The sequence below is a fragment of the Thunnus maccoyii genome, chromosome 21 (assembly GCF_910596095.1).
Source record: "Thunnus maccoyii chromosome 21, fThuMac1.1, whole genome shotgun sequence".
NCBI classification, from domain to species: domain Eukaryota; kingdom Metazoa; phylum Chordata; class Actinopteri; order Scombriformes; family Scombridae; genus Thunnus; species Thunnus maccoyii.
Genome location: NC_056553.1, coordinates 14,172,997 through 14,200,837, shown reverse-complemented (window position 1 = coordinate 14,200,837; position 27,841 = coordinate 14,172,997). Strand labels below are relative to the sequence as shown.

The following is a 27,841-nucleotide window of genomic DNA, read 5'->3' as shown; positions in this document are numbered from 1 at the left end:
ACACACACACACACATACACATGCACAAACTTTCTTTTAAAGTCTCAGTGGATCTGATATAATTTGCTATTTGTTTGAATATATGTCAGGATTGTAACTGATTGATGTAGGATTTTTCCATGCCTCTTCTTCATCAGGTGGTCGACCCCTCACAACATATCCTAAGCATCATATCCACTATTTGCGAAGAAATTAACACGAAAGACCTCCAGACAACCGATAAAAATTCCTCTTTTATTAAGGCAATAACTCTTCTATCTCTTCTGTTGTGAAACTAGTTTGGGCTCTTAAAAGATTCTAAAAGATAGTTACACAGTGATCAAAAACAAATGATAAAGCAAACAAGTGGCATGTGTCAACAGCAACTCCTGATCCTATAGTAATCTGTGTGTCTGTGTATTCAAGAGGGGCGCACAGAGGTCAAATCTTTGTCTTTGCCATCATATAAACACAGCTGAGCTGAAAACTTTGTCAAATCTATGGCAACAGTGCTCATTGTGCTGCAAATGTTGACAGGTTTCTTTGATTGCGCTCTTTGTCTGCAACCTCAAGATCATTTTTTATCATTTAAGAATGTTTGCTTACAAGTTTTCACAGCTGCCAGGTGAGGAGGTTTTTTTGTTATATTTGCCTCCCACACATTCCTAACCTCAAAAGTATCAGTTATTGCCTGTTATGAGTGAGATTTGACATTTTTGCCAACAATATGCAAGTCAAAGCACGACTGAGAAAATTCTGTGAATGATTTTCGGTGCCAGTCCTTGATGTATGGCTTTATACACTTTGCCCTTGGCAGAGCAATACACACACACACATACACAAACCACAAGGGCCTTCCCGTTGCTCTCTGACATTTCACAATATGATTTATGGAAATCCACAGTGATAGATGCACCCTCTCTCCTAGTCATTATCATTACCTGAAGTTTCATTTCTCTCAGAGGCAGAGGTCAGTCCCACTCCCCACCCACATATCTTGCCTCATCTGCCCGCTGTTGCTTCTAATGTTCGCATTGATTTACATACTGGTTGATAGGTGACTGATGAGGGGGCAATTAACGGTGATGATGTCAAGCTTGTGCAGGCGAAAAACTTTCATTAATATCACTGTCTTTGTGGTCATTACACCGGCAACGCTCTAAGGCCGCCAGTCTTATCTATTCCTCTCTACGGCATCGGTCCTGGAGAGGCGTATTATCATCCATAAACGATCAAACAGTAATGACCTGTAATGAAGGGAGCATCATTAGTGGGATGTACTGGATGGCTTATCATAATAGATGCTGTGTGATGTGAAGTGTCCCTATGAAGAGCATGGACTCACTCAGGGTCATGGTGAAAGTAATCCTCAGGTACAGGGCAAATATCTATATCTCCTCTCTGTATCGCTTAAGGTATTTAAAGAAAATCTCAGTATTTTTTAAATGGATTCACCCACTGAACCTCACTTTTTTTTAATTTCCAAGATCTACATCGGCCTGGAAATTGTGTTCTGATAACACAAGCCAAGTCAAACAACCACCTTCTCAACTCTTTAAATAATGACTCATGTAGCTTACTCTCTGTGTCACCACTGGGTACATCAATCACGAGGAATAAGATAAAAGACTCACCTCCTCAAATGCCATTACATGGACGAACGCACAGCTAAGGTGCACACACTGCAAAAAAAAAAAAGACTGCAGCTCATAAACAGATATTGTATGTACACTCACTTCCTCCTACAGATGTACACGTGGAGGGAGGAAGTTGGAGACAGCTAGCAGACAAAGAGGTCCATTCATGAGACAGAAACTGACTGCACTCATTAGGGAGGAACAAACATGACCTAATTAGACTAACTTCTTTGATTAAATAGTTTGTTAAGGTTAAAATTTTGAGGTCAGAACATCAATCACCAGTAGAAAAGTGAGAAGAATTACAATAAATCCCTCTTCAGTGAGTGTAGAAAAGGATCTGAAAAGGTTGTAAATGACAAGGAGCTCTATGGGGAAGTGGACTCAGCCATGTATACTATATGTTTGCATTGCCATAGTTAATATTTTACACAAAACTTGACAAAGGTGACATCATCATCATAACTTTACAACACATTGATTGAGATGAAAAAGTTGAATGCATAGCATTTGTCAACAAAGGTTCTGAAACTATAGTAACCCAGGTCAGCCGTTACCATGGGGACAGCCATGGTTTGCATTCCCCATATAAGTGAGATTGAGCGAGGATTCACCCTGCCGTCTCCTTGACGCCCAGTAAAAGAAGTAATGGCACACACACTATTCATTCCTAATTAAACCCAACCAGTCTCTTTTTGTATGTCTTACTATCTCTGCCCTTGTGTTTGTCAAATGGTCGTGTGTGTCTGCATGAGATTGTGATGGACCGAGTTTGACGACTATAAACACACATAGTTACTGTTCATCATCTTGAGATACATTAACACAGGCTTGATCTCCTTTCTCTCTTTACTCATATACACTAAGAAACTCCAAGAAGGGTGTATTACTGCGGGAAGGCTGATTGTCTTTGACAAGTGCACAGTAAGGGCAGGAGGTCCGGGGTTGGGGGCATGTCAGATGTAAAACACACATGCTTTGATGTGCACTTCCAACGTGCTGACGCCATAGCAAACTGATGCAGCTGTAAGTCTTGCATCAGTGGACGGATCAAATCAGCACTGAAATTGTACAGTGTGTGTGTGTGTGTGTGTGTGTGTTAGCCTTAGTGACATTTGAGTGGCATCCCCTTCCTTTTCACAATTTGTAAGAATTACTAGACTTACAAAATGAGATATCCACCATTTGGGAAACAAGCACTTTCTCAAATTAATTAACAATACGTCATGTTTTATTTTTGAGTATGTGTGTCACATTTAATATTTGTATATTAACACAGTGCAGTAGTTTTACATCTGAGGTCAGTCTGAGTTCACCCCCTCAAACTTTAATATACACTGATTCAGACACATGCTCCTCAATCCGCCCAGTGATGCCGCTGTTGATGATTATGGTGAAGATGAAGGCTATTACTGTCGCTTGACCTACCTGCTCCATAGCGAGAAGAAGAATCAAAGGACCCAAAGAGACCCCCCTCTGCTCTCCACAAGCTGTTTTTCAAAGCAGAAGAGGCAAAGTATCCACATTATAACAAATATCTGCTCCTTCTATAGCAGTGGGTAAAGGGAGGCCTCATTCCCAGCTAATGCTCCCTGCAGAGGCCTCATTTGTTTCCCATGAGATGGAGGAGGTACTGCTCAAATAAAAGCTGACCCTATTTGGAGTTCACAACATCCTCAGACATTCAGGCTCCTTGAACAAACATAACTGTGAAAAATGCTTTTTGCCTGGGTACTGCAGAATTACAAATGTCTAACTTAAAATTCATACGTATGGGTGTCACTTTTTATTAGTTATCGGAAAGCTCTAATCTGAATCACATTAAGATACGAGTGGAAAAAGGGCAAAGTAGCATGTAGGTTATCAGCTTTTATACACTGAAAACATCACAGAGGACATGGTAAAAATTCTGTGTCCTTTAAGCATGTCTCAATTTCACTCAGCAAATCTAATACTCCTGTTAATCAATCAGCTGACAGCTATGAGCCCCATCTTGATGAGATAAAACAATTAGCCTTGCTAGACATGCCTCTGCAGAATTATAGTATATGAAATGAGTCTGTCACCTACAGTTTGCCCCCGCTGTGCTCTAAGAGTTATAAATTACAGCCACACCCCTGTCTGCAAATAGTTATATACACTGGTGGTCAAAGACTCATTGTTTTAAAATATTAACCTGTGGTAGGCATGCTATCTCATTGACAATTTTTGAAAGTAGTGAGTCATTTTCGGAAATAGGCTTATGTGCCTTCTTATCTGCCTTCTTATCTGCAGAGAGTTGGATGAGAAGACAGATACCGCTCTTCAATTTGTACACTAAATATAAAGCTACAGCCAAGAGACAGTCAGCTTAGCTTAGCATAAAAACTAGAAACAGGGGGATAGACCTTGCCTGGCTCTGTCCAAAAGTTTAAAAAAAGCTGTTAGCATGTCTACAAGTCACAAATTAACATGTTATATCTTGCTTGTTCACAAAACTCAAAAAAACATCAAGTTGTGGTTTTACAGGGCTTGACAGACTATTTCTGAGCCAGGTGCAGTGACTTCCTGGAGTCCTGACATCATTGTGAGATTGCCAGCCAAAAATTCCTTTTTTTTTTTATATTTTGGTTTTTGTATGGATTAAACAAATGAGATATAACATGTCAGCGAACAATAAATGAACTTGCTGGTGCTAGTAGGCTAGTTGTCTTCCTGTGTTTCAAGTCTTTATGCTAAGCAAAGCTAACAGGCTCCTGACTGTAGCTTCATGTTGAATGTACAGATATTGAGAGTAGTATGGATCTTTTCATCCAAGTCTCATTTTAAAAAAAAAGGTATTTCCCAAAATGTTAAACTACTATCAGATAAACTGACAAACTAACCAAGCAAATGTCCAAACTATGAAAGTGGAAATCATGTCTGATGTGTTGAGATTTTTGATAGATTCCAGTATGCTGAAGAAAAATATCAAAAAGGCAGTGAGGTGAGAACCAAAGGGTGGCTTTACAACACTCAGCGGGCCCCCTGGCACAATTGTCTGGAGGTCTGCCAACTGCTCACATTCCTCCCTTTCTTTTGGGACTCAGAGGTCTGGGGTGGCAGAGAGCGGTTGAACAAGACTGGCATCAGGGTCACAGCAATTCTGCAGGGAAAGTGGCGAGAAGTGATATGAGAATAAGGCAGGTGAGTAAGAGAAGAGAGAGAACTGAAGCTGGGGGTGGGGGGGTGGGGAGTGAGGTGGGGGGGAAACACACACCAAACTCACCAGCTTACCCCTCCCTTGTCCTCATTGTCTCCTCCCGTGTGTGATCGACTGGAGGGAGGTGCTCGGCCGGGAACAGGGAGAGACACACGAGCTCTGAAGGAGAGTATGCACACACAGTATGAGGGACATGGGAGTCTGATTAGAGCTGGAATGGGGTGTTCTGTACTGTAGGTCACTCTGCAGACCTTTTTCTGGAGGGAAACTGAAGGGCTGGACACAGGAGACGGATACAGGAATTCCAGGTCACAAGGGCTCCTGTGGCAGAGCAAAGTCTTGGCTGGGTTGGGCTGGTATTCCAACCTCTCCCTCTCACGATCATGAGCATGACAGAGGTAGAGTAGGAGCAGAACGGGGACAAACACATCGAGAAGAGGAGAACACCTAGAAGTAAGAGTGGTAAAAATCGCATATTGGGGCAACCAAGGGGTCGACTTCTGCTCTGACCACCTTTTTCACTCCTTCATGATGGGATCCTCTGTGGAGTTTACCTGCTTGTTGCTGGTGGTTTCTACCCTGGTCAAGAACCACTTGGTTTCTGGGGGTTGTTTGGGGAGATGCTGCCGCGGCAGAGACATGGGATGCATGACCACTGACTGGAGGATGGACCGTGTGTATGGGACATGCTACTGCGACGAGGGCTGTGTCAGGACCAAGGATTGCTGCTTCGACTACTTCACAGAGTGCCCAGGTGAAGGATGAGTAGAGAGCAGTGCTCTGAGTGTGCTGTTTATTGTTGTGCATGATACCAGTGTGACATAACCCTTTTAATCTGTCTGTTTATTGGACAGAAGATAAAGAAAATTGCTGTAGTAAGATCATATTCAGTGCCAGGTTGATACTAGGCTGCTTATCACATACTGTATCTCAACTGACACATAGCTGGTAGTGTGGATATGTTCCCCATACATGTGAAATTGTTTGTGCAGGCTGTGCCTAGCCTCATTTCAGTGGACTAGCCCACATAATGGAATTAGTACAAATATTTGAAGAATGTGATTCTGTCAATCAGTTGTAGCAATTACAGTTCCAGTCAAACAAGCAGAGCGTACCTAATATGCGTTATAGGCCGGTAGTCACTAAATCTGCTTGCTTAATACATCAAAGCCTGATCATCAAGCACAAAGCAACCGAAAAGAAAAATCACAGGACTTGGTGATTGAATGGGTTGCTCACTTGGCCGGCTCTCAAACCACTTGTAGTAGAGCAGGAAACACTAATTCTACAAGTCACAATCAATGCTTCATTGATTTAAGTTATTTCCAGGATATTTAGCTCCATTACAGTGTTCCACAGGAAAACGATAATTATGCAATCTGCAACAAAGCTGCAAGCTTTTACTGTTACTGTGTCTCAGAAGTCACCTCTGTGCACACTGTGACCTGTAGAAGTCAGTGTTAGGCCAAATATCTCTGGGTATCTCCTCAGATCAACTTTGCGCTCGCCAACACAGAGGTTATGTTTTAATAACACTCTTTCTCTCCCAATATGGGTGCCAACCTCCAGCTCAGGACTGCGCTGTGAGCGAGTGGAGCTTTTGGAGTGGCTGTGCCAAGCCCTGCCAACCTTCAATGCGAGTGCGTGTACGTCACATAGAGCAGCAGCCCAGTAACAACGGAGAGCCCTGTCCCAGCCTGGAGCAAAAAGCCGGCTGCAGGGAGTACAGAGACTACCATGGCGCCCACTGTGGAGTCGAGTCAGGTATACAAAAGCAAAAAAACGTTGTGATTTTGCACTTTAAATAGGTTAAATCTGAAGTGACTTAGAAACACATAATTGGTTTCTCTTATCAGGTCTTGCATTCATCACAAGCATGGAGTTTGGCAAGGGGAGGCCCAAGCATGACAACTATGGAAACCCCCTGAACCCTGGGTAGGTTTCATATCATGCTCTTATAAAGCCTACTTGAGTACTCTAAAGCTGCACATGACCTCGGATATCTTTAAATTCAAGAGTTGAAAAGTTCATGAGTGTTGTCCGGGGTTAACCTCATTTTAGTGTGAAAAAAAACAAAACAGCCCAATGTTTTCTCCATCTCAATGAGCTACCTGTGGGTGTTTGCTCACCTGGATGTCTGTCCACAGACCATTAAATATAGCAACGTCAAGAGACCGCCCACAACCCTTTGAAATGAAATACTCAGACTTTAGTAAGGGCTGTGACATATAATGAACACACACAAAGGTCTGTATGACAGTAGGTGAGGTACTGTGAACAATTTATGGTGTATCTTTAGGCAGAATTATTCCCATTTCATATTGGGTGTGTTCATGCTACATACTATGCCAGTCACAAATTGGGTGATGATGTCCCTCCTATTGTGTACATTCAGTGCGTCCTTTAGTTCTCTGTCTTGATTTATAGTCTTAATATCACATGAATAACTGCTGTGACCTTTATGACCATGCCCCTGCTCCCCTCAGATTCTGTGTGGAATTCACACTGGAGTCGCGGACACCCCACTGCACAGTGCACAACCAGCCACACACACACTGGATGCGCTACGTGACAGAGGGCTTTAAAGTGTGCGTGGCATGTGAACCACCTGCTATGCGAAACAATAGTGGCAGCTGCCAGGGAGATGGTCAGCAATCAGACAAGTATGAAGTTATGAACCTTTTCTATGTGTGTTCTTTAAGCTGTTATAGTTAAGGTGGAATATTTGTACATGCCAAGTTGTTTCTTCAAACCTGGATTGCTTAGAAAGGATTTGATATAAAAACAGCATTTTACATTCCATTTTTTCTAGATTTGCCATTTTATCAGACCAAACATTTAGAAATGAAAAATAAGCAATTCATGAAATGGTCTTGACCAGGACAAATGTGAGCAGGATAAGTTCTCACCTCCTTCCACAGTTACTTAATATATCACTCGAGCAAGGCAGTAAATCAATGAAATGTCAGCATCTTGTACTGCACAGAGATATATGAAATGTGTGAAAGTATGCATATGGTGGTGTGAAAACCATAAACCTGTGTTGCAGAAAAGCTGTGCTCCGCTGGCAGGCAGTGGGGTACCCTCAGTGCAGCGGCACATGGAAGAAGATCCAGAAAACCCAGCGGTGCAACTGTCCACCACAACACAGCTTTGTGTTCATCTGAGCCACACAGAGCACCACTGGAACATGTGCTCTGGTGTGGGGTCCACAATGACATTTCACAGTCAAGGTGCCCTCATCGGTGTAACTAAAATATGTTCCGATCAGGTGCCTCAATACAACAGGCTTTCAATACGAAGCGACACATAGCTTGAGGCTTGACAGTTGTGCATTCCAATCATGTCTCTACTAAATATGCTACACATTTGATATAAAAATATCAAATCACTGCAACCATCATGCATGTTTCCATTGTTCTGTGTAATGTGACTGCACTTTGTTGCACATTGTCTTATATCAACTTTTTCTAGTACACAATCACATCACACTTGATTTTGCATTACTTTATTGTAACAAGCCACATTTTTATTTTATTTGTCAATATATTACATAAAGGACCAGTGAGTAGGATTTAGTGGCATCTAGCATCTTGCAACCAACTGAATACCCCTCAACTGAACCTATGGTGGCCGCGAAACTTGTTAAAAACATGAAAGACCCTCTCTAGAGTCAGTGTGTGGTTTGTCTGTTCTGGACTACAGTGGAAATATGGTGGACTCCATGGAAGAGGACCTGCTCTCTATGTAGATATAAAAGGCTCATTCTAAGGTAACAAAACATAACTTATTTTCAGGTGATTAAACAATAATTAAACATACTTATGAATATTATATTCCATTTCTGCCAAGATGCCACTAAATTCTACACACTGCATCTTTAAAAAAGAAAAAATAACTTAAAATATTATATAAAAATACTTCACATGTAATTTTATTATGCTTTTGTAAGAAAAAAAAAAGAAAAAAAAAAAAAGATTATCACTGTTCACTGTGTTGAGTGCCCTCTAGTGGTATATGTTCCACTGTGCAGACAGGAGCAGAAAAACACCAATAACATAAATGTACATCTTCAATTAAGCTATGGGCTGAATATCAATTGAATGAGTGGATCAGCTAAATCTATGTTTTTATTTACAGATAAATTGCTACATTGTAAAAGTTAGAGGCACTCTCCCTCTTCATCAGACTTTGTGTGCCCTCATTAGAATTCTCCAGCGGTCTTTGAGCATGGTACCAGTGCGTCCTTCAAAGTCATAATCCAATAATATGCGAGACCACTTCCCCTGGCCGTGACGTTTAACGCCATCCTTGAGGTTTTTGTCCATCTGGGCGTTCCACTTCTAAACAAAGGAAAACATAATCTCTTAGTTATAGGTTTTGGATTTCTCAGGAACCTTGATTTGGGATTAATTTTATTTGACACAACCTCAGATATGTATTTGGTTCGATTTACCTGAGGTCGTTTTCTTGTTTTTCTTGATTCTTGTTTGATCTTCGAGGTGTCCAATGACCTCTCAGACAGCTGTGATAAGTCTGTTGGTGGAAGGTTTAACATTCATTTTAGCTGCTGTTAGGTTTATTTACACTTTGAAATAAACAAAGTATGAAAGATAACGTATCCCAGGATATTTTTCACGAATGTAGATATTACATTGACTAATACCAAAATACATGTTGCTTTATAAACAGAAATATCAACTGCAAAGGAAAATAAAACTTACCATTGTTGGACATTCTTCTGAGGGAGATGTAAGGCTTCTTGCAAGAATCAGGTTTCCACACATCAGTTATTTTAGTTGAGAGAAGTTTCCGTTTTGTTCTGCAGAGAGGCAATACAGTGTGTCAAAATGACCTGTTTTATTCCACATAATGTTCTTCATTTGCATGTTCAGAGCAACTTACTGAATTTGTATATTCACCAAAACATTTCAAGAGAAACCAAAATCCATAAATAAGATTACTTACTGAAAACAGACCTTAACACTCAAATTCTACTAACCTCAAACAAACAGCTTTCTCCTTTTTTCTGTTAGGACAAGAATGTACAGTATATTGTTCAGAACAGAACATGAACATTTATGAATACAAATGCTTAGATTAAAGGTTATTTCCTACTTTGCGTCCTTTTTTGTTGATTCATTGGCCTTTTCTAAGAGAGAGATGTGTTGCGTCACCGTGTCCTCAAAACCTTCAATGTCCTGTGACGACTGGGCCATCTTTGTGGCTGCCTGGAGGATGGAGAGGCAGTCATAAAGACCAGAATAAATTATGTTTCAAAATATTAACTGTTCATAATCTTCCACAACAATTAACTTTCAGGTTTAAGTATTGCTATAATGTCAAAACAAAACTAATGAGGCCTGTCATTACAATGCCCTTCTGAATTTAACCTTGGTCAGCGGCCATTATGTAAATCGTTCCTGAAACTTTCATGAATAAGCGAGTCTGATAGACCCTGAGGAGGGCTCTGCTGAATGTAGCAGTTTGCCCTTCCAAACTAATTTGATGACAAATTGTCAATTAACTATGACTGATAATGTCACATCAGCACATTCAGTTGGTCAAGGGGTCATTATTCAGAGAGGTGAAAACAAAGCTGAACAGGGCTGCGCACAAGATTGGGGAAATTTACTGACTGCTAAAATGTGCTCCTAAAACCTTGCTGTTACATAACTGAAGCAAAACATCAGGCACCTTATGCGTTTGCTGATTAAATCCCACGCAACTAAAGAAATCCTCCACCTCACAACGTAACAGTTGAGCAGCTTTTGTGCCTCACAATTCTCACCGGATCTTTTTTGATTAAAAGGACAGATGTTATAATCTATGACTTATTTATAACATGTGGCTGTACTTTTTTTTTTGCCAAATGAGTTCTCAAGCACCAAATACAGCTCCACTCAAACTATCCTTTCTCATTTGTGAGGAAGGAAATTCTCTTGGTCAATGTTTTGAACCAAGATTTAATAATTTCCTGCAGACTTACTTCTTATTTTTCATCCGTACAAAGCTTGATCCCTAATTTTACATTGGCATTAATCTTTCCGGGCCAGACATACAAAACAGACGTATTTAATTAAATTTTTTATTCTCATCATGAATAGACTGAATAACATCTGGCCAAGTCAGACTACATCAGCAAAGTTAATCCCACCCTGGGAAAATTTCCAAGTATCAGTGTAAAACATGTGCTTTGCCACTCTGTACAGCCACTGTTGTGCAATCCAATGGACTTGAAGTATGATTAAAATAAAATGTATCTTTTGAAATATTTAAAAAATATATTTACATACATGAATGCTGCCAGCCTAATGACTGGTATTAGTGATTAACTATGAATGAGAATTCTGTTATTAAGCCTTTAAATTATGTTTTGACACAACAGTTAATCAGGCAAAAAAATTTGTCACGTCCTGTACCTTGAGAAGGAAGTCAGAGGGGTTCTTCTCCAGGTAGGTGTCCAAGAAGGACTGGATTGTCTCCAGCAGGCGGCTGAAGCTGAAGCTCATGAGGAATGGATGGTAGGTGTCCCTCTGTGTCACTATTGTTGTCAGCTTGACTGTCAAGTTCTGTTGAAAAATCTGTTGTTAAGCATTTAAATCAACCAAATACTCCATTGAATGTCCCTGTGCTTTTAAAAAGAGAAGAGACAATAATGGAAATACACACCTGTGGGAATTCATGGTTGTTCTCAAACCACTTGAGAGCAGAAGAAGCAGAAGATCTTTGACCTTTCTCCAAGCACACAGCCACAGACTAAGAAAAGAACATCAGACACTTTACAATCAAAATAAGGGCGAAGCATTACCGTGTGACATCAGGATTTTAATCTTGCTTATTCCTGGAACTAATGATATCTATCCATTATATCCAGCAGACTGTGGTATTCTCCACACTGACTTTTACATCAGTCAGTCACAGCACTACCTCATAGCTGGTCACTCTCATATCTTGTGTTTTGTTACGGTAAAAACATTAGATCAGTGAATAAAAATACACACCCCAAATATTTGATAAAATTACCTGGACAAGCAGAAGAATCGTAATGTTTTCAAACAAACTTTCATCTTCCGCTGTTTCTCTCAGGCGTGACCATATTTTGGCAGCAGACATAAGAGGCATCACGCTGTCATCCTCCTCAAATACGACATCTGGGGGAAAAAGCAACACAGCAACAGTTTGTGGCATGGTGAAAATACCACTAAGGTTTTTGTGAGAGGGTGTACATCAACATTTTGTGCCTATGTATTATTAAAAAGGACCCATTATAGACTATTGCAAGTAGTTTGCAGAGCTCAACAAATGCTTACTGCTCATATAAATAGTTTTACTTAGAAATGTTCAGAGTGGCTTAAGAATTTTGCAGGAGCTGTATAAATGTATTGAGTGAATTATTAAGTATGAATGAAAAATGTCTTTGGTTCTGAACTCCCCGGAGGCTTAAATTCCAGTCAAAAGCAGCAATGCAGGCTCATCGCTAAGGTTTTACCGCTAAATTAAAACTTAAGCAGATGTGGAAATGTCAAAGAGGAAGGTCCAATTGAGCTTCTGACCGTGATGTCTTACCCAACTGCTTTCCATGCATGACTCTTGCGAGGAAGGCACATATCACAGTTTTCTCATCACAGAGGTCTCCTTTGAGAGAGACACTCTGACAAATGGCTGCAAAGATAAGACAAAAATATTTACAAAACAGTGTTAACTACTACGTTTTCAAAAACATTACCAAGGCACTAAGATAGAGCCCTGTAGTAGAAGAAGTGTAAATAAATTAACATTTCTCCCTTTCTCAGTGTTATTACATATCTGTATACAAATTAGATGTAGTTAACTCTGATAATAATCTGATAATGATAATTTGTTCATTATAGCTTTTTAGTTACTAATAACACTATAGTATTATTGTATGGCTGCAACTAAATATTTTTATTGCAGATTATTTTAATGATTAATAGTTTTGTCAAAAAATATATTATATATATAAAAATAATTAGGGCAGCAACAATTAATCGATTAGTTGCCAACTGTTACATTAATTGCCAACTATTTCAATAATCGATTAATTGTTTTGAGTCTTTTTTTTTTTAAAGAAAATATACAAACTCTCTAATTCCCGCATCTCAAATGTGAATATTTTCTGGTTTATTTAGTCCTCTGTGATAGTAAACTGAATAACTTTGGGTTGTGGACTGTTGATCGGGACAAAACAAGACATTTGAAGACGTCATCTTGGGCTTTGGGAAACTTATCAACGTTTTTCACAATTTTCACACATTTTGTGTACCTAACAACTAATTGATTCATGGAATTAACGATAGGTCAAATCGATAAAGAAAATAATCGTCAGGTGCAGCCACAAACATAATACTGTCGGTTATTGTGACTGAGGGTGTTAGGCAAGTGACAGGCAAGACACAGCTGTATTTTCATTAAACATAGAGGTGTCTTTAAACTGCCTGAATTCATGTCATCATATTTATTGTGTTATAGTAATGCATTCGTTACATTTTACTCGTACCTGCAGCTTTCTCTCTCTCTCTCATACACTTCTGTTTCTACATTGGATGTTCATCACTCTTTGTTTATATTTAGAAGCTGCTTGTCGTGCAAAGTTACCTGTGAACATTTCCAGCTCAGTGACAAGTTAACAAGGACCATTCAACAGTTTGATTACGTGCTCAGTTACTTTGTACTTCCTTTATTAAGCATTGCGCACTTATAATAGCCCTTAGCGATATACGTTTTATTTACGTCATGAGATTCTTCCTGTTTTGCCAATTTGTGCGCGCTAATTATTTATTCAAGTCCACGAACTTTTAAAACTATACTCTATGGTTACTGTAAACAATTATTCAACGCTAGGTAACTTAGCTAATGATAAATTAGCTAGCCTAGCTGTAAATAACTTACCCTTGAAAGTCGAAAGCGTTTCATTGAATGCATCAAGATTTCCTTCCTTGAAACGCCGACACAGACTTACAAACAAGAAGTCCTGCATCCACCGTGAAGCAACAGCTGTAACGCGGGAGAATTGAACACTTTCATCTGTATTATTTGGTGTGGCTGTTTTGTTGTCGAGCTCAGGATCCATGTTGTCTTCTTTCTGAAATTGTTTCATTTCTTCTTCTTCTTTGGAAGTTGTTTGATTTCCGCGCGCTTTATGAGTTTGGCCTTGCTTGGCAGTCTGCAGCGCCCCCTGGCGTTGAGGAGTAGTAACTACAAAATAGCGTTTATATACAAATTAATTGGGTTATCATCCATTAACCAAAAATAAAATCCGCTGTAGAGTGCAACGAAATCCAATAAAACAGTCCTGGAATATTAATTTTCATATCTTTTGTTTAGATTCTGTCAGAGCAAGTTGATATGCTGATTTTTGCAAGTAGTGTTGTATTAGATTGCATTGCAGTTAAAGATGTTTCGCCATAATGGGACATTAAGTCTGAGTATAAGGGGATACAGTTTCCACATAGGCAGCCAATGAAGTGGAATTACCGGTAAGTGGTTTTTTATCCTACTATGCCATTTTCCGAAATGACACATTTTGTACCGCTTTGAATTGAGAGTTTAGAATATAAATTACTCAAGTTTACTAGACTCAGCTTATATAGCTAGACTGGTATGAATTAACTATCAGTTACAACTTTTTACAGTAAATTGATTCAAAAGCAAAGAAAAACAGAACAGCCTGGTCTCTTCAATCAAACTACAAATAACATGACTTTACACTTTCAAATCGCATGCAGTGCATATGTCAAAGTCCAAATATGTGTGCAGGTGATATGCCAATCCTTCCCAGGGAAGTGACGTCAATATATTGCAACTTTCTTTTAGTTGTGTAGGGTTATGGTGAGTCTGCAAGACCCTTCTCTGACTTTTGGCCTATCAAGAGGAGGCAGGTTGGGCAAATGGCTAGATGATTTGTTGGCAAAAAGTTGCAAAAGCAGTAGGAGAGCACTGTTTGTTTTGGACATCCTTAATGTCATGTTGGGCATTTTAACGGGAGATTTTTAGCATCACATTGAGACATTATGACCGCATTTTACAGTTTTAACCCAAACCATGATCTTTCCCTAGCCCTAACCAAGTTTCCTTAACCTAACTAACAGTGTTAAATGAGACATGAAAAGGTTAAAAATGCAGCGTTAAATTGGTGTATCACTTACACGGAAAATTGGACTTTAGTGTATGCAGTGCACGCAATTTGAGAGCGCAATTTGAAAGTGTAAAGTTGTATTATTCATGTGCAGATTGTGAGACTGGGTTGGACAGAAAAAAACCCCGGATACAATTAACATAGAAGGACCGCAAATACAGTAGGGTTTTATGCTAGCTTGGCAATGCACTTAGCACTCTAATGGTAGGCCAATTTCTCTAAAGGTACTAATTTAATTAAAAACTGTGGTTAGCGATCTCAAATATTGACAGGATTTATACAGAATGAAATTGATATTGCACAGAACAAGACACAACCATTAGATTACATTAGTACATCTAATGCATAAAAAAAAATTATCAAGGAGTTTCAGTAGATGCAGCCTACCGCATGTGTGTACGCACACACCTATGTAGCTTAGCTGAACACATACACACACAAACCTCAAATGATACACAGGTAGGAGATGCAGACCCAGTAGAACAAGAAATAATATACGGGAATGATTTAATGAAATGTTCTAAGCTATGTCTACATTAATCTGTTACATTTGCCCTGAGCTAACATGTGACACAGCAAACCATAATCAAGATCAGATTTTCATATGTAGTGTTTTCATTGCATAGAAAATAAAGGGTGCAGCTCTGACATTAAAGAGTGCTGTAGTCCCATATAATGATGGTACATAATAAACATGTTAAGCAACTTTGTTCATGAGAGCAACATTCATGAGAGCAACGTTATAACATTACTGCCATGGGCCAGTATCGAATCCACAACCTTGCAATCTAACAGGCAGAGCTGAACATTACTAGGGCTTAACTACAGAGCCAGCAGGGGATCTCTAAAAGACACAGACACTCGATTTGAATAAGGAAAAACTCCCTAAAAAACCCCTTTCACAGGGTGAAAAATAGAGGAAACCTCGGCAAGAGCAACAGAGGAAGGATCACTCTCTTAGGACGGACAGACATACAATAGATGTTGTGTGTAAAATTACGATGGATTTATAATATATATGAAGAATGTGATGAAGAGGATGCCAAGCAGCTTTCAGGTGCCACCAGAACAGAATAGGACCTGAGCCACGCGACCTCCATCAACATGGAGACCTGGCAGGAAGACAGACTACACACACACACACAGGAGAGATTCACATCACTCCATATACGGCAGAAGAGACAAGAAAGACATTATTCACAGAGGACAGAGAGAAGGATAAAGACATCATTCAGAGAAAGAGACATGAGGTGAGGCTGAGCTCCTGCAGGATGGGGAACCGGATCCAAAACCTCAGGAAATGGCACCGACAGCCAGGGAAGAGAGGAAGAGGAGAGGCAGAGCAGTTCCAGGATGGATGCAGGTCCAGCAAGAGATGCCTGAGAGACAAGAGAGTACAGGAGGAGAAAATAGGGAGAGAGATGGAGAGAAGAGAGAGGGGCATACCGCTCGGGCACTCATGTGCTTGTAGAACAAACAAAGAGAAAGTTAGAGAGATGCAATGGTTATCAGAGCAGTTGCAAGAATTAATAATCTTGTTGGCAGGACAGCACTTAGTAAATTAATTCAGACAGAAACCGAACCGCTGTGCAGTATAAGGTCATGAAGCACTCAATTAAAGGCAACTAATTGTAGGTTAAGGCAAAGAGATGAGTTTTAAGTTTATATTTAAAGGACTCAACAGACACAGATTGTCTGACGTCAGCAGGGAGATTATTCCATAAGAATGGGGCCTGATAGGAAACGGCCCTGCTGCCTGCTGACTCAAACAGAAAAGTAATAGCACACATCTGCTGAATGAGCTGCACAGTTTGACATCTGAATGGATTTTCTAGCACAAAGTATGCAGCAGAAAAGGTCCAAAAAATGTACAGAATGTTGAATAAGAAGACTTGTGAAGGACAAAATGTCACACAATGAATAGAACGTGTATTTCCTGATGAAAATGCATGTGATTGCTGCTGGCTGATTAGACTGCCAGCTGCAGCCGCTGCAATCAGCGGCTGCTACAAGCAATGAAACTTGTAACAGTCTGCAGCAAGTAACGTGCATATCTATCTTCATCATGGTCTGAATTGTTTTAATGTTGTTCAGAGAGAAAACCATCTGACTTCTCACATGTTTAAAAAGACATACGATAGCATCCATCATGTAAATTGTCCAGACAAAAGATTTTTCTGTACAATTTTCACACCACTGCAATGCATGCTGGGAAGTATATTCCATTACACTAACACTATTTCTAAACAACTTAATTTGAAGAGAAGAGACAAGGTAACAGGGAGCGGGGTTTGTGTGTGTGTTTGTGCATGCTAGTATGTAGGGTGTCTTCCTATGTATTGTTTTGGTGTGTGTCTGTGTGTGTATATGTGCGCATGCGTGTGTGCATGTGTGTGTGTGTGTGTGCGTGCGTGTGTGAATTGTGAATGAAACCTGAAGCCACTGAAGGTTTGAATGTACTTACAGTTAAAAGAGAGAATCTCAATCGGCTGATTGGAACCAGCTGTGTGTCTCTGTGTCTGCATTTCCTTAAAAAGAGCAGACTTGCCAGGAGCAGGGATCAAATCCACAACTTTGTAATCTCATAGGGAATCTGGCCATGAGAACAGAGCTTAAACCACTGAGCCGGCAGACTAGCATTGACATGTTAAAAAAAATTCCCATTTTGTTGAGGAGAAACTGATTTGCCTAAAACTAAAGCTTATAGCCCAGAGGTTTGTATTAGTAGCAGCAGGATTACCTGAGAATGAGGGTATGTAATATCTGCACACAGTGTTTGAAGGAAGAGAGAATCTGTAAATTTAAGAAATGGCAGTGACCATCTGCAGTGTGTACTGCAGTCAGTGAGAGCTGGAAAGTGTGCACCCTATCAATTAAGGTTTAGATCTCAAAAACTACTAGAAAATGCAATTTCTTGTCATGCCCTGAATATATTGTATTAAAAATTTAATATTAGAGATACAGCTATGATATCCCTAGAAGCGCATCAAGCCTTTGATAGGATAGAGTGGGGCTGTCTTTTCAATGTGCTCCCAAGATTTGGGATTGGAATACATTTTCTTAAGTGGATCCAACTTTTATACACAGACCCGACTGTTGAGATACTGACTAATAATAATATCTCTCAACCATTTAATCTCCAACACTCGACCAGACAAGGGTGTCCTTTATCTCCATTGTTATTTGCATTAGCCTTTGAGCCTTTAGCTATGGCCAAAAGGGCCCATGAAGGCATCTCAGGTATAACTATCGAGCATGAGCATCACATATCATTGTATGCGGATGACATCATATGTTTTCTAACAAATTTAAAGGATACCATTAAAGGATAAAGGATAGTATTAATTACAATGAGTGAACCTAGCCCATCGTACTACTTCCTAAAAGCACAAACTATTTAACTATATTAACCAGAGTATTCCTGGTGGTGGAACATACCTCAGGCTAACCCGGAAGCCACCACAGCTTCAACCAGGATCTCCTCTATGCTAAACGCTTATCTGCCTGACAGAAGCTAGGCTAAGGAAAGAGGCTAGCCCGTAGGACAAGCTTGAGAAAATCAGAAGGTGACAGTATTGCTTACTCTTCAGACAGTACTCTGTCAGTAAGTCTGCGAGGTTTGGAGATCAGTGTAATCCTTGGGATACTCCCTCTGTCTGTTAGTCCCCTCTGTCATGATTATTTTTCCAGTGTCTCTTTTTGTCATGCGATGATTCCTTATTGTAAGGTTGAGATGCTGTTGTTGGAAACAAAGCAAAAAAGAAAACGATGAAAAAAGTAAAAAACAAAAAAGGAGAGATAGAAAAAAACAAACAAAAAACCCAAAAACATAACACAAAAAACAAAAACAAAAAGAAATATAGAAGAAAGAAAGGAAAAAACAAAAAAGGAAAACCAAAGCAAAAAAAACAAAACAAAAACCTACACCAAGGTGATAACCTGGATGTCCACTTACCTGCCCCCACACACAGTCCCTTGGGCTGCCTTTCACACTAACCTGGAATCCTTTCACTGCGCCCAGTGGAGCATGCTGGTGCGAATCTGCTCTCAGCCTCTACTGACGAAGGAAACTGCTACTCAGAGATGGGAGAGAGAAAAAGACATGGTGGGTAATGATGGTGTTAAATGCAGACACAGACGGCAGTATTTGTGTAAAAAAAAACAACAAACAAACAAAAAAACTTTTGATGATTTTGTTGATCAGAATTTGCTAATATCCACAAGGCTACTAATGATTTCTCATGTTTTGTTTTCTGACAATCGTGACTTAACATGTTTATAAATCCTTTGTTTTGTTAAGATTATGAAAAAAAAAATTCAGACGTGACCTTTTTCTATGATTTTTAGACCACAAAATATCAATGTGTGGCGGGAAGAAGGGGAGAGAACCATATTTGATGGGTGAATGAGACTGAAGACCAACTACACCACCTGGGGAATTGCACCCCAGTGAATATGTACGACTGGGAAATAGGCTTTACTAAATACCAATAACCTCAAGTTCAAACTTTAAGGCACACAGACTCGTTCACTGAGGGGACAGAGATGATAGAGATAGAGATGATTCGTAATTTTCATTTTTATTTCATAATTCATATTTTTATTAAATCAAATAGGGAAACTGGCAATTGTGGCTGAAAAGACAAGTAGTTTGTGGTTAAAAAAACACAATATAAATAATAAAAATATTCTTTTATTACAATAGTATTTTAAAATATAATTAAAATCTTTTACCATTAAAAGTCTATTTAAAGTGTACTTCTAGTTAGTTTACTTGTTTAGTTTTGCTGAATTCCTGGTGAATTCCTTCATGATTATGTTATTTGATCCCATAGACACTCAGCAATTGAGCCAAGATAGTCTGATATTGCTGTTTCACATACTTAAGACTACATGAAACACATAAAAAAGGTCTGTCTGAGGGCATTTCTTTGTTTCTGACTCTAGGAAATTGGGAAAAACAGTAAAATTCCCCAAAACTGCTGTATCTCTGAATTATCTCTTTAACCAACCCTGGGTGTGAAGTAGCTAGTTGTTGCCAGCTGGATACAAGCAGGGGTCTGATCAGCCTCTGCTGTGTTGCCCGGGGGAGGGAGTATGATGTTGAAAGACCCGAAACTCTGATGATCCCACACATATCACTGATGATGTGTCCAGCAGCATCAGAAGATGTTTTTCACTCAACCAAATCACACACATTTAGGCTATTCTATATGATCTCCTTTTGATAACTAATGTAATACTTTTTCACTTCCATTCACCAAGCCTCCCCTGAAACTGTTTGGAGCCCAGATGGGGAGCCTCACCTCCCACTTTGAAAACCTCAGAATTGACCATTTTCCATATCAAATAGTTAGGGTTAAATTTGGTGGCAAAGGCTCTGCTGTTTGAGGGAACTGTCAAAGAATCTGAGCAGCAACAAGCTAATCCAGAAAACTCCTTGCTTAAAGATCTCCTCCAGACATGTCATAAGATATATAAATATAAAAAAAATCTGCCTTGGATAATAATGCATCTAATATGGATTTTCACAAAAAAGTTTACTTACCCCATTCCTTAAAATGACATCTACTCCTTCTTCCTCATTCAAAAACCCAGAATGTATGAATATGTCTGTCTCCCACTTTGTATATGTGAACTGGAGGCTTCAATCATTGACCACACTTGGCTTGTGATGTCACAAATCATGCTCGTAGGTACATGCCTTAAACTCAGATTTAAGGTGAGCACAGAGAAATGTCCCCCTTTCAAGTAAATGTGGAAACAAATTCTGCACATACATCACTCTGAACAGTTAAGAGAACAAAATCTACCTGAAGAAACAAGAAGAACATATTTTTGAGTGGAGGGGGGCTTTAAAGAATTTGAAGCCTCAGTGCAGATAGCATCAACATTTTGTCTGTGACCCACAAAAGTTAATTTTTTCCAGGACATACGCAGGTGTTTGTTTGTGCCCAAGAACAAGCATTAGTGAGAGCATGTTTTCCTGTATTTATATATGCAGGTATATTATTAATGTTTGCCTTTGTGTGTGTACTCACATGAAGGTGGGGATTCTTCAAGAAAACACAAGGCTCGATCATACGCAGGATGCTCCTTGTAATGATTCTACAGCATAGACAAACAAACAAACAAAGAGATTTGATGAATAAATCTCAGGTACATCACTCTGAATTATAGTCAGAGAAGGGAAATAATAAGACAATTAATTAATTAATTAAAGGAATAACTACCAAAGAAGACAATTTGAGCAATAAAATCATGAAGGACGGAACAATGGGAATAAAAAGGAGGAAAAGATGAATGAAGGATCTGGAGGTGGGCGTGGTCAGTAGTCAGCTGCAGGAGAGAGAGGTGTGGAGATGGCTTAGGAGAGCAGTGCCAGGTGAGTTGATTTGCACAGCTGGTGCTTGTTAACTAATTGTACTCTCCCTTTCAAATGCAGTAGTGTGCTGGGCCTCAGATGACTGCTGCACACCACAAAGACAGACCGACAGACTGGCTGTCAGGATTGTTTGGCAAGGGCCGAAACTATTATTTGGTGAGACTGAGGGACTCCAGAGGCTCAACTGCATGCGCCAGAAGAAGCCGGGCAACAGCAGGCACATGATGGCTTTATATTTAATGTTTATATTGAAGTGTGTGCATGCAGCAGAGAATAAAAGGAGGTCTCTGTAACTGATCTGTCGTGTTGGTGTTATATGCCTAGGGCACCCACGGTAGCAGCAAGACTTGCTACAAAGGACAACAATGAAAAACAGCAAAGATGTTTATTACATTAATTTCCAGTGCTGCTAACACAAGTTATTGGTTCTCAATGAAATGATGCTGGAGACACTGAACAAATGAATATCTAAACTATGGAGGATTCAGTGTGACACCTGTTGCTTACAGCATATGGATGAGAGCAGGTGTTCTGACTGTGAGACTGGCAGTGCCTGCTGGTGAGCAGATAGGAGGTCACACAGGTCACACAAATCACAGAGGAACCCAAACACAATAACCAGTACTAACACTTCATTAATCTTTATCAGACTACTGAAGGAAACTGAAGGCTTTAAACATTTGCTATCAGGACAGCGCCTCAGATACATCATTTTTGAGGAGAAAATTCCAGCTGAAATTATGTGACTATAAAAAACATAATCAGATCTGTGACAACACCCATAGAGACAATACAAAGCTATGTTTCAACTTGCTGTCATCATTTTCAGTTATTTTCAGGCAAATAAATCTGAGGATGAAGCCACGACAACCACAGCTGACTGATCGACTGAGACCTCTTAATCAGGCCAACATGGACACAGGAATTAAAAAAAAATATTTCAGTTAAACAATACTTTGTTTTAAAGGCATCCCATTTTAAACATAAAATCAGCTGAGTTGTCATGACTAGTACCAGTACAGAGTAGCCTGCTGTATAATGTCTTCTGTGGCCCTGGAGAAACAGTGTTGTCTGAGAAAATAACCCTGATGATGTCATTGTGATGTCATCAGGGTTATCTCAGCTTGGCATGGAGACAACAAATGTTAACCAGAAAGCCTGTGTCACGAAGTGGAGGTGTAGAGTTTGAAAGATGTGGCCAAGTAACATGCAGGAAGGGAACAAAGAGGTTGCATTATGGGAAGTGTAGGATCCAGCAGTTGTTAAACTTGATTCATACTAAAAGTCAGGACATTTTAGCTGTTTCAATTCTCATCATTCATAAAAAAATCTGTCTCTTTTGAGTCCCAATTTCATGGAGTGCAATAGTGAGTCACTGGAGAACTTCTTTAAAATCACCACAATGCACAGGACATGTGGATTAAAGGGGAACTCCATCAATATTCCATATCAAACTGTTTTTCCAGGTGGTGGGGAGTTTTACTGCATGTTAAAAAGTAGTATAAAGTCTTGTGTCTCTAGAGGGAGCTGTGTGAAATCTGATAAATCCACCCCAACTGAATGTCTTACAGCTTGAAATGTGAAGGACATATGAACGTCCTCTCCCACAGAGTGGTGTTCAATAAAAATCAGCTTGTGAGGACAAACGGTGGGATGAATAGGTAAAATCGGGTGGGAAAAAAAAAAAAAAAACCCAAACAAAAAACAAAGAAAAAACAAAAAATCTTGAACCAAGGTACATTTGCTAGCTTTTTCCAGTGTTTTCAATTGCAATCTTAAAGTCTTACTATGGGGAAACCTGTCCAGAGTGGAAGGTGGTAGGAGGCAGACTCTATCTGCACTGTGCAACCAAAATATATGTGTATCACCACAAAGATGAAAAAAAAAACCCTAAAACAAACTTGCTTGCTTATCTGAGGAAAACTTCACACAAATATGTACAGCCTCTGTAAGCTGGTGTAGAGCTCCATATCCACATTCCACATTGTCTGCAGACTGGTTGTCATGGGAAACGTCAACATTGGGTTTATTTTCCCCCCAAAATATTCCACACAAACAAATAAATGAAGGCAACTGAATTAACAGAGTTATAGGGCCCTTAAAAAGAGGTCAACAAAATGTAAATACTGAAAAATAAGGCTAACAAAAAACCTAACAGACCTCCAGAATCTTCTTCTTCATTGTATTGGTTTTTATTGGTGGTTAGTGTCCAAAATGTTGTATTACCGCCATCTACTGGACTTAAAATGTGCACTGACTAAATAAAATAGTAATAACCCCTTCCCACTCTGCTCTAAATTCTCTATTTTTCAGGTGTTTGAGAGAGCCTAAAAGCATCTCTCAACATCTGCTGCTCACCTTCTCCAGAAACTTCCACAACACTCAGAAATCTCCTTGCTGAATCTACAATTATGTCAGTTTTCCTAAATTTTCTTTCTACTCCAGCAGTACAGTACCATTGCCAAGAAGGCCAGAAAACTTAACCTGATTCTTACAAAAGCAAATCTCAGCATGCTTCCTGACTGATTTGTCCTCCATCATAACATTTCTTACCTACTTCCTAGTGCTTAAATCTGTTCTTAGATCTGACCCTGATTATTTCTGCCGCCCTTACTCTCTTTGGACAGTCACCCTTCCATGCTGCATGATTCCTTTTGCAAAGAGGACACTGGATCTTTCTCACAGTCTCCTTCACAATCATTCTCCCCACATTTACCACATGTGGCAAAACCACTCCTACATACAAACAAACTATGGCCAAACTTCCAACAATTCTTGCACTGCAAAGGTTTGGGAACATGCTGCCTTACTGGGTACAACACGTGATCCAAGAACACTATCGGGCAAGTACTCTAGGCAAAGTGAAGCATAATAGATTTAGCTTCATACTTTTCATTAACTGCTTCGTCAACCCTCTTCATTCTATAGCTGTCTGTCACCCCTTTGTGCTCTTTAAATCTCCTTGCATCCACTCTGTGTGAGACTCAATCAACGACATCTTTTATTGGAGCTGTCTTGCTGAGTGGAAAACATGTCACTTGGTACATCCATCCCAGAGTCCAACACCTGGATTTTCAAGGCTTTTTCCATCAGTGACTTACACTTGACATCTATCAAGCCAGACCGTTTAATGTCAATCAGTTTAACTTCACCCAAGTCATTCTTAATCCATCCTGCCACAGTGTGCTTTTCTGACAAAGCTCCACATCCAACATTTTCACTCAAACCCTGAATCTTCATTCCAACCACGTAGCTTTCTTTTTCATGTTTACTCTCACTATGAATCGATAAATCAACTTTTTTTTCTTTCTCTTCCCTGAGGCTCTGCCGCTTTTAACTTCAAAACTCTCATCTTCCGTTTTCCTTCCACCTTCGAATTGACAGCCAACCTCCAGAATGAGACATGAGGGAATCATATATACTGTATACTGGCTGATCAAACCAATAAACACATGAAGGGGAGGACAACATAGACAATAACTAAAACTCAACACAAAGAAGCCTCAATCCATCCCCCTGCCATGCCATCAGAGCTCTTGGTATGATCCTTGGCTTGGGATTCTGTGTTAAACCATCCTTCATCATCAGCTCCATCTTCTGTCAGACCATGAAGGAGAATTCAGCAGCCAGTTAACTCAAAGGAAAAGAGAAATTAAGTAATATGACAAAACAATATAAACTAAATGTGTGTGCTTCATCTAGAAAACAGTGTATTGTCAAAGGTACTAATACACAAATTCTAAACCAAAGAAACTGGCTGGTTTTATGTAATTTAAGTGACTGCAATGAAAGTAACTTAACATGTGGTACTGATGTTTGTGAGTGTGTGAAACCTTAAGTCTTCAGTTGTGTGGCTGTGGCTACAGCCGTCACACCGGTGCAGTTCTCAATGTGTCTGGAAAGGAGAACAGACAAGACACATTTAGTATGTATTTCAAAAGTGTTTTTATACTGCTTAACTTAATGAGTTTAAGATTAGGACTGAGAGTCAGGAATAGTTTTAGGTGGGGATAAGGTATGGTACATACTTAAAAACAGATTGTATAACCTCCACCAGACAGGGATTGGAGCTTAGAGTTAGTTGAAAAAGTGGTTCACAATTTTTCAAGTCTGTCTTAAAACAACAGTCAGGTGCTCAAATGAACATTGAAACATGTTTTTCTTGCCATAATCAGTCCTTCTGTTCATAGTGACCATTAGAAGATCCCCTCACAATGCAATTACACTGTAAGTGATGAGGGCCAAAAATCTACAGTCCTCTTTCTGGGAAAAAAATGTATTTAAAAGTTAATCTGAAGCTAATATGTAGCTTCAGCCATCCAAATGAGTCAAATCAAGTAGATATCTTTCAACGTTACTGTCTTTTTAGTGCTAAAGTTCCTCTTATTGTTACTATACTTCCATCACAGCTCAACAGGAAAACACTGTCTGAGAAAACACAAAGAGGGAATTTGATGCTAAAGAGACTGCACATATGGCAGATATCCACTTAATATGACTAACTCAGACTGCTGACGCCTCATATAAGCATCAGATCAACTTTTAAATGCATTTTTGCACAAAATGACTGTGGACACACTGTGGATTTTGGCCCTCATCACTTACATTGAAAGCACATTTGAAGGGGATCTTTTAATAGCCAGTATGAACAGAGGGAATGATTACAGCAATGAAAACCTCTTTCAGTGTTAATTTGGGCACCTGACTGTTGTTTTAAGACAGACTTGAAAAAAGTGAATCTATCCTTTAAGAATTCAGGGAGGTTAAATTTTGTACCTGTTAAGTAAATTATGCAGATTTTTTGTGACCTCAATTTACTAAAGTATATATTTTATATCCAGTCACAAACCTATGTGGACCCACATGGTCTTTTGGGCCCTGTGTCTGTACAGGCCCCATGTGTGTCTGCCGGTGAAAGTTGCAAAAAGGACCAAGGTGAGCTGGAGCATATTTGAGTATTTATCTTTATGTGGACCCATTCGATCACGTACAGCATGTGGGCTAACAACTTGACCAAAGTGGGATACAAGCGAGGCACTTCTGAATGCTATCTGTGAGTCATGTATAGATTAACGAGTTAATTCATGTATTTTTCTTTTTTTTTTTTTGGATTTTCAACACACCTCTTCCAAGTTTTTCCACATGTTGTCCATTTGGGAAACCTGAAATAGCAGCTCATCACTAACCCATTAAAGGCCCACACATTGTTTTTACTAAATTAAGTTACAACCTTATATTTATGCTATATGACAAAGTGGTATAGCATCATCATATTGACAGCTTTCTGCAGTACAGCAACAAGAACATAGCGATGGAGGTTTGAGTATTCAGCATACACACACTTCCTCTGAACACACACACTCTCAGAACTTCATGTGGCTCTTCATAGGTTTAATGTTGTGTAGACATGGTCTGAGTTTCCTGGCTGTTGTGGTTTGTTGGACATGAAAGTTTGTCATGTGGCCTTGTGGGAGCCCAGCAGCAGAAACAGGATAGTGGCCTTTTGGATCCAGCAGTGGATGGCAACAAATCAAAACACACAAATCACATTGCAGTGAACATCTGTTTGCCCCAGAGAAAACTGCTGTAAAAGCCCTCACTTTGGACTTAAATTGCTCCAAGAGTACAAAATGTATAACAACACAGAATACAACTTTGAATTTTAAAGTTTTGTGAATGTTTTAAAATTTGAATGAAGTTTGTGGGATAAGGGATGCAATTGAGTTTCAAAGTGACAAAGGCTCCAACTCAGTTGGATTATTTCTCCCATTTACTGCCATTATAAATTTTGATCTTTAAAAATTAATATTAATATTGAATCCAGAACATTGCAGTCTAACAGGGAAAGCTGGCCATTACCAGGGCTTAACTGCAGAGCCAGCGGGGAATCCCTGAAACATGGAGCACAAATGCACATCTTGTTGAGCAAAAAATTAATTAGATTTGTACATTATTAGTGGCAGGAGGACTTGCTGAGCATGAAAAAGTACAATTTGCGCACAAAGCGTTTGAAGGAAGAGAGAATCTGTAAGTTTAAGAAACAGGAGAGTGAGGTGACTGATGGGACACTGAGCCTGCTGATTCTATTGCAGTCAAGGAGCATCAATTAAGGTTTAGATCTCAAAAACTATAACTCATATGGGAAATACATTTACATTTTGAGAGAGAGGAGGTATGATACATGTTTAGAGATTAAAACTGAGGGAGTGAGACGTGTTGGGAATTTTTTTTTTCTGGTCTAAAAAAAAATCACCTTTCTGCAATGTGCCTGATCACATGGACACACTGATGAGGACTGGAAACTGCTATAAAAGCCCTCACTTTGGACTTAAATTGCTCCAAAAGTACAAAAGATACCACAACACATGAGGTAATTGCTTTCAGCAATCACACAATAATAAAGAGTGTGAAGAACAAAGACAATGAGCCATCAATCACACAATGATGGCTGAAATCCATTTTAGCTGCTTTGTTTTCATGGTCCTGGTATATTGTGCATT

General features: G+C 39.5%; 2 protein-coding genes across 2 annotated transcripts; one reads left to right on the top strand and one right to left on the bottom strand.

Annotated features, from left to right (window-relative positions):
* The first annotated feature begins 4,849 nt into the window (after positions 1 to 4,849).
* Positions 4,850 to 8,594, top strand: LOC121888152 (somatomedin-B and thrombospondin type-1 domain-containing protein). Its single transcript, XM_042399533.1, has 5 exons — positions 4,850 to 5,551; positions 6,367 to 6,561; positions 6,654 to 6,732; positions 7,284 to 7,460; positions 7,847 to 8,594. The coding sequence occupies exons 1-5, from the start codon at positions 5,326 to 5,328 to the stop codon at positions 7,962 to 7,964; spliced, it is 795 nt and encodes a 264-aa protein (XP_042255467.1). The 5' UTR covers positions 4,850 to 5,325; the 3' UTR covers positions 7,965 to 8,594.
* Positions 8,595 to 8,746: 152 nt separating this feature from the next.
* On the bottom strand, positions 8,747 to 13,936 carry terf1 (telomeric repeat binding factor (NIMA-interacting) 1). Its single transcript, XM_042399343.1, has 10 exons — positions 13,711 to 13,936; positions 12,367 to 12,462; positions 11,824 to 11,951; positions 11,470 to 11,556; positions 11,220 to 11,369; positions 9,916 to 10,028; positions 9,800 to 9,826; positions 9,522 to 9,619; positions 9,254 to 9,333; positions 8,747 to 9,140 (listed from the first exon to the last, which is right to left on the bottom strand). Exons 1-10 carry the CDS (start codon positions 13,916 to 13,918, stop codon positions 8,982 to 8,984), a joined length of 1,146 nt encoding a protein of 381 aa, XP_042255277.1. The 5' UTR covers positions 13,919 to 13,936; the 3' UTR covers positions 8,747 to 8,981.
* Between the last annotated feature and the right edge of the window lie 13,905 nt (positions 13,937 to 27,841).